This window comes from Myiozetetes cayanensis, unplaced genomic scaffold (assembly GCF_022539395.1).
Source record: "Myiozetetes cayanensis isolate MyiCay16 unplaced genomic scaffold, myiCay2020 scf62, whole genome shotgun sequence".
NCBI classification, from domain to species: Eukaryota; Metazoa; Chordata; class Aves; order Passeriformes; family Tyrannidae; genus Myiozetetes; species Myiozetetes cayanensis.
This window is the reverse complement of record NW_026087876.1, coordinates 36,308-43,348: the sequence shown is the minus strand read 5'-3', so window position 1 is coordinate 43,348 and position 7,041 is coordinate 36,308. Positions and strand designations below refer to the sequence as shown.

Below are 7,041 nucleotides of genomic sequence, written 5' to 3'. Positions count from 1 at the left end.
CACAGCTGCCCTCACTGCTCCCAGGAAACCTCAATGCCCTAAAGAATTTGACCTGCATGTTGATCTCCTCCTGTCCATCTTCCTGGAGAAGAAGATACATGCCCAAACTTCTGTCCACTCCACACCCTCTCTACAGGTATTTATGGAATTCATGAGGCCTCACTGTGTCTTTCCATTCCAGCACCCTCAGCCTCCTTCAGTCCTAGTCACCATACTGGTGGCCCTTCCCTATGTCCAGTTTAAAGCTCCCTGACACTTCTGGCCACCTTACTGGTAACCACCCAGTTGTCCCAACTGGTCAGGTGAATCCCACAGACCTTCTCAAAAGTGAATCCATGATCATGGAAGCCCAAACCCTGAGTACAGCACCAACCAAGCGCTCCAGTCCCTTCACCACCATCCCTGGACTCTCTCCAGCATGGCCACGTCTCCCAGGACGGGGAAGTGCTGTTTCTGGGTCACACAGGTGAGGAGACCCTGGAGGGGCAGGTGGAGCTTCTGGCCCATGGTTAATGCCCCTCCCTTGGCCCATGGCCAGCCCTGGGGTCATTGCTTGGGTAATGTCTCCATGGCCAGCCCTGGGGCTGTTGCTTGAATAATTTCCCCACAGCTACCCCCAGGGCCATCACTTGGGTAATGTCCCCATGGTCACCCCCAGGGCCATCACTTGGGTAATGTCCCCACAGCCATCCCCAGGACTGTCACTTGGGCAATGTCCCCAGGGCCACTCTCAGGACTGTCTCTTGAGTAACGTCCCCACAGCCACCCCCAGGGCCGTCACTTGGGTAATGTCCCCACAACCACCCCCAGGGCCGTCACTTGGGTAATGTCCCCACGACCACCCCCAGGGCCGTCACTTGGGTAATGTCCCCACGGCCACACCAGTTGAGATCAGATGTACCGGATACTGACCGTTAGCAGTGATCTGATAACACCTTCCTAAGGAGGAAGGACCTGTCACCCACTCATGCAACAGCCACAGGGGTTGCGACACCCAAAACACCCAAAACAGCAGTTTGCACCCCAGAGCCCCTCACTCCTCTCTGAGAGCATCTCCTGGGCATCACCTCAGCTCGCCCATGGCCACCTACAAGGTGACAGTGGCCACAGGTGATGTGGTAGGAGCTGGGACCAACAACTCCATCTCCATCACCTTGGTGGGCAGCCGAGGCGAGAGCCGCAAGACCACAGTCTCCTTCTTGTTCCTGCCGGGGCAGGTGGGGATGGGGATGGGGACACAAGGGATGGCCAAGCTGTCCTGGGGACATGAAGGGTGGCATAGGTTGTCCCAGGGACGCGAGGGGTGGCACAAACTGCCCTGGGGACTTGAAGGGCTACACAGACTCTTCCCGGGATACAAGGAGATGGTGGGAAAGGATTTGGGGGGGATGGTGGGAAAGGGATCTTGTGGGGATGGGTGGGAAGAAGTCTTGGGAGATGGTGGGAAGGGATCTTGGGGGGATGGAGGAAAGGGGCTCCAGGGGTGTAGAACAAAAGGATTTGGAGGGGATGGTGTAGGATAAGGATCCTTGAGGGTTGGAAGCAAGGGGATGCTCTGAGCCTCTTCTCTGCTGGTGTCCCCTGGTGCCACTCTGGGGCATCTGCCCACTCTACAGAAGCCATTCCCTCCCCTCCAGGAGAAAAGCCTGTCTGTGGACTGCAGGCAGGACCTAGGCCCTATTGTCCTTGTCCGCCTGCACAAGTGGCGGCTCTTCTTGGAGGATGCCTGGTTCTGCAAGGACATCCAGGTGACAGCCCCCGGTGGCACCCTGTACCGCTTCCCCTGCTACCAGTGGCTGGAGGGGGTCACCACGCTGGAAGTGCGGGAGGGCTCAGGTAAGATATGCCCAACCCCCAATCCTCCTCTGACAACTGGAGGTCCAACCTTGATCCCACCTCCTCCTTTCCAGGGAAGAAGCTAGTGGATGACGAGCTGCAGATCCTCAAGGAACATCGGCGTCGAGAGCTGGCAGCGCGACAGGAGGCTTTCCGGTGACAGCAGGGGCATGGGGACAAGGCCCACTTTGGTCAGCTGGCTGGTCAGTGGTGATGCTGATATCTGCCCCCATATGCCACCCCAGGTGGAAGACCTTTGCCCAGGGCTGGCCCCATTGCCTCGACGTGGGCTCCATCCTCGAGCTGGACTCCAATATCCAGTTCTCCTGTGTCAGGGCCACTGACTTCACTGGTTTCCTCATCTTACAGTAAGCACTGCTCTGAGGCCGGGTAGGACCTGGATGGTGGTGGGAAGAGGGGCCAGAGAAGAGACAGGGTGTGCTGAGGTCCCCCTCTGCCCTGTAGAGGGGCCTCCCACTTTCTGTCAGGGTTCCTGCTGAGAAACACCTCCTGGAACAGCCTGGATGAGATGCGCACCATCTTCTCCCGGACACAGGGAAGGGATATTGGTGAGTGCTTTGTGCGTCCCCCTCTCTACCACTCGGGGCTTCCCTCTCCCTGAAGGGTGGGGAAGTGGGTGCTGATATCTGACCACCCCGCTAGTCCCTGAGTACGTGGCCAAGCACTGGCAAGAAGATGAGTTCTTCGGTTACCAGTTCCTCAACGGCAACAACCCCATCATCATTCGGTGCTGCACCGCGTTGCCACCCAAATTCCCGGTGACGCCAGAGATGGTGGCCGGCTCACTAGGGAGTAGCACTGACCTGGGCAAGGAGCTGAAAGAAGGTCGGATCTTCATTGTGGACTATGAGGTGTTGGACGACATCCCAGCCGACACCATCAACGGGCGCCAGCAATACGTGGCAGCCCCACTCTGCCTCCTTCACCAGGGCACTGATGGGCTCCTGCGCCCCATCGCCATCCAGGTAGGGATGCCCCACATCAAAGTGTGCTGTGGGGAGGGTGAGGATGGTCCCAGACCATGAGGTGGTGTCCCACAGCTCAGTCAAAAACCAGGACCCTCCAGCCCCATCTTCCTGCCAAGCGATGATGAGTGGGACTGGCTGTTGGCCAAGACCTGGGTGCGCAATGCTGACTTCTACAGCCACCAGCTCCTCACCCACCTGCTGAGGACCCATCTGTTCGGGGAGGTCTTTGCTGTTGCCACTCTGCGCCACCTGCCCACAGGCCACCCCCTCTTCAAGGTAAGGTCCTCCCTGAGGCCACCTGCTGCCCCCTTGCCCATTTGACAGTGGCAATGCTCTGTGTGACAGCCCCCCTGCTTCATGTGGGGGGTCCCTGGTCACCTGCCAGGTGTTGGTTCCTCCCTCAGCTCCTCATACCCCACTTCCGCTACACACTGCACATCAATACCTTGGCCCGCTCCGTCCTCATCAACCCCGGTGGCCTCATCGACAAGGTGAGCCCTGGGGCCTGGGAGCAATGGGTTCTGCTAGGGCCACTGGGACCTGGTGGGAGTGCTGGGGGGCACTGGGATCTACTGGGGACACTGGGGGTTGGTCTGCTGGAGTCCACTAGGGGTACTGGGGGCTACTGAGAGAACAGTTGGCACCGCGTGCACTGAGGGGTATGGGGGTGCTGGGGTCTACTGGTGATGCTGGGGCCTTCTTGGGGCACTAGGAGGCACTGAGGTCTACTGGGAGTTCTGGAGGGTAGTGAGGTGCTACTGGAAGCAATGTGGAGTGCTGGGGTGTACTGGGGGCACTGGGCTGTACTGACATTGCTGGGGAACACTGTAGTATAGTGGGGAAACTGGGGGACACTGGGAAATATGGGGGCCCTGGGAGACACTAGAGAACCTGGAGTGGAGGACACTGGAGAGCACTGGGGTGCACTGGGGGACTGGGTGTGTACCTGGAGGACTGGTGAGCACTGGGGCACTGGGGTACACTGGGAACACTGGGGGACACTGAAGCCTGGCACTGCCCACCCTGCCCACCCATGGGTGCCTCCCCTCTCCCAGGGCTCAGGGGTGACCTATGAGGGGCTGAAGCTGGTGGTGCAGCGGGGCCTGGAGCAGGTGACCTACACATCCCTGTGCCTCCCTGATGACATCCGCCACCGTGGCATGTCCCAAGTCCCCAACTACCACTACCGGGATGATGGGATGAGCCTCTGGGAAGCCATTGAGAGGTGGGACCAGTTTTGGGGGTTGGGAGTGGTCTTGGGTGTGCCCCAGGACGTCACAATCACCTCATTCCTGTGGCAGCTTTGTCACCGGCATTGTGACATTCTACTATGGTGGGGATGCTGCAGTGAGCGGGGACACGGAGCTGCAGGCCTGGGTGATGGACATCTTCACCAACGGCTTCTTGGGCAGGACCTCTTCAGGTAGCACACCTGCAGCTGCCACGGCATGTCCCCAGGGGTGGCAGGAGACAGAGACAGGTCCCTGAGGCTCTTGGCTGTCCCCCTCCCACCCAGGTGTCCCCTCCTCACTGAAGACAGTGGCAGAACTCATCAAGTTCCTCAGCATGGTGATGTTCACCTGCTCGGCTCAGCACGCGGCTGTCAACAATGGGCAGGTAGGACAGAGACCTAAAGGATTTCCCCAGCTGTGCTGGGGTCATGTCCTGCTCCCAGCCTTTTATATGCAGGAGGGATGTTCCCATCCTGAACCAATGTCCATGTCACACCACTTTACATGCCAGAGGGATGTCCCCATCCCTCCTGTCCCCATACTGTAAGGATGTCCCCACCCTACCTCAGAAGAATGCCCCCATCCAACGTGTCCCTATGCTAGAGGTATGTCCCCATCCATCCCCTCTTCATGCAGAAAGGGATGACCCCAGCTGTCCCATCCTCTCTCCAGGCTGGAGACAATGTCCTCATCAGTCCCCTCTCCATGCCAGATAGGATGTTCCTATCCATCCCCTTGCCATGATGGGGAAATGTTCCCATCTCTCCCCTCTCTGTGCCAGGGGACGTTCCCACCCGTCCCCTTCGGGGGATGTTTTCGGTGGTGTCCTCTCCAGTGACGTGTCCCCCTGCAGTATGACTTTGGTGCCTTCGTCCCCAATGCCCCGTCCTCCATGCGCCACCCACCACCCCGTGAGAAGGGACGGGCCTTCCTCCAGCACTTCCTTGACACGGTTCCTGAGGTGGCCACCACTGCAAACATCCTAGTGACCCTGATACTCCTCAGCTCCCAACTCAAGGACAGGGTGAGTCTGGCCCCACAGTCTCCATGGCCCCTCAAAAGGGTCCATGGGTCTGGGAACCCCAAAAGGTGTCCACAAGGCTGGATGTCACAACCTTTCATGTCCTCAAGCCTGGGGGATGGCCACCATTGCTCCACAGCTACCAGGGTACCAGAGAATCCCCCAGTAGCACCAAGGGGTTGAAGCTGAGGGATCCCCATCCCTGTCTCCCCAGAGGCTCCTGGGGCAGTACCCCGAGGAGCGGTTCACAGAGGCAGAACCTCGGCAGCTTATCCGGGCCTTCAAAAGGCAGCTGAAGGAGATCCAGGACCGGATCGAGGAGAGGAACTACCTGGCTGAGCTGAGATACAACTACCTGAACCCACTGGAGACCGAGAACAGCATCTCCATCTGAGTGCAGGGGCTGTACCCACGTAGCACTCCCAGCACTCCCAGCACCTGGACACCCAGTGCACCCAGCACCCCCAGTTCCCAGCTCCACCAGCACCCCACATGCTCTTGTCACCCAGTATCTTGCACTTGGATAACCCTGGCACCTCCAGGAGCCCACACTTGGACACCCTCAGCATTTACCCCCGCAGCACCTCCTGCTCTGTTTCCTTCCCCCAATAAATGCAGGCTGTCAATCAAACCCTCACTGCTTCGGGGGTGGGGGGGGCATTCTGAAACTACGGGGACCCCCTGGTCCCTCCCCACAGCTGCCACTCAAAGTGGGGACTGGATTGAGGCAATTGAGACATAATGCCCACTGCTCTCAGTGGCTCCTTCCAGTCTCACAGTGTCCATCACTGATCCCCAGTGACCTCAGTGTCCCCCTGCAGTGCTTGCCAGTCTCTGCAGCACTCCCAGTGTCCTCCTCAGTGCTCCCAGCTCCCCCCTGTTATGGGGTAGACTGAGCTTCAGACAAAGTTTATTAAAGAAGATACTTTTGAGTCACGAGATGCAGAAAGGATCCTGAACACCTCAAAACCCGTCCTGGCCCCCTGGCTTTCTAAACTCCTTCTTTGAGGTTGAATGTTGGTGTGGCTGGATCCAATCTAAACCCACCTCCCTCAGCCTCTCCTCACAGGCAAAGTGCTCCAGCCCCACCTTGGAGGCCCTTCACTAAACCTGCTCAAGTTTACAGACATCTTTCCTGTGTTGAGGAACCAAAACCAAGGCACAGCAACCTGGATAATCCACCACCTTGGCAGGGGTCACACAGCCCAGGGTGCTCATGGCCACCCTTGCTGCCACCTGCCCAGCTCCCTGCCCATCAGAGTTTTCTTACAAGGCTGCCCCCAACCAGGCAGCTCCCAGCCTGTGCCATGGCCAAAGTGAGTCCCTTGCAGGAGCAGATACTGACATTTGTCCTGGGATCTCATGAGGTTCCTACCAACATGTGTTCTCCCCCTCCTTGAAGCCCCTCACTGACCACAGAGGCCTGAGAGACCTTTCCAGTAAAGACTCAGGCAAAGAAGCCATGGAGCCCCTCAGCACCACACCAGTGTCTGCTGGGATTAAATCCCCCTCCCCATTCCACAGCAGCCCTGCATTTCCCTTTTTGATCTTTGGTCTCTAGTAGAGAAATGAAAGCTCTTTTTGCTTTTGGCTTTTCTTGCAGCCACCAACTCCAGGTGAGCTTTGCTTTTCCCAGAGTCCCACCGGCACAGCCCAGGCCACGCCCAGCAATCCCTTGTCTGTCCCTGGCCTTGCTGTCACCCCCTGGCAGCAGCTTCATGACCCCTGTTTGTAACCTATCCTGCGACATCCCAGGCCTGCTCCCACCACATGGCCCCACAACCCCCGCTGTGCAGGCCCAGCCCAGTCCAGGAGCACTCAGGGTGGGGAACGGCCCCTCTGTCGGGATGCCCAGGGCAGTCCTTGGGACTTGGTCACCCCAGGGCTTTCCTGTTCTCCCCAAGACCCTGGAGAGTCCCTTTCACCTGTGGGGCTTCATAGAGAGTCCTGCTCCAGGCTCTGC

General features: G+C 58.5%; 1 protein-coding gene across 1 annotated transcript; it reads left to right on the top strand.

Moving 5' to 3' along the window:
• The first annotated feature begins 1,079 nt into the window (after positions 1-1,079).
• On the top strand, positions 1,080-5,472 carry LOC126651457 (hydroperoxide isomerase ALOXE3-like). Its single transcript, XM_050337364.1, has 13 exons — positions 1,080-1,217; positions 1,638-1,836; positions 1,911-1,992; positions 2,082-2,204; positions 2,302-2,405; positions 2,500-2,822; positions 2,898-3,101; positions 3,230-3,316; positions 3,881-4,050; positions 4,127-4,248; positions 4,342-4,442; positions 4,911-5,081; positions 5,293-5,472. Exons 1-13 carry the CDS (start codon positions 1,080-1,082, stop codon positions 5,470-5,472), a joined length of 2,004 nt encoding a protein of 667 aa, XP_050193321.1.
• The last annotated feature ends 1,569 nt before the right edge of the window (positions 5,473-7,041 follow it).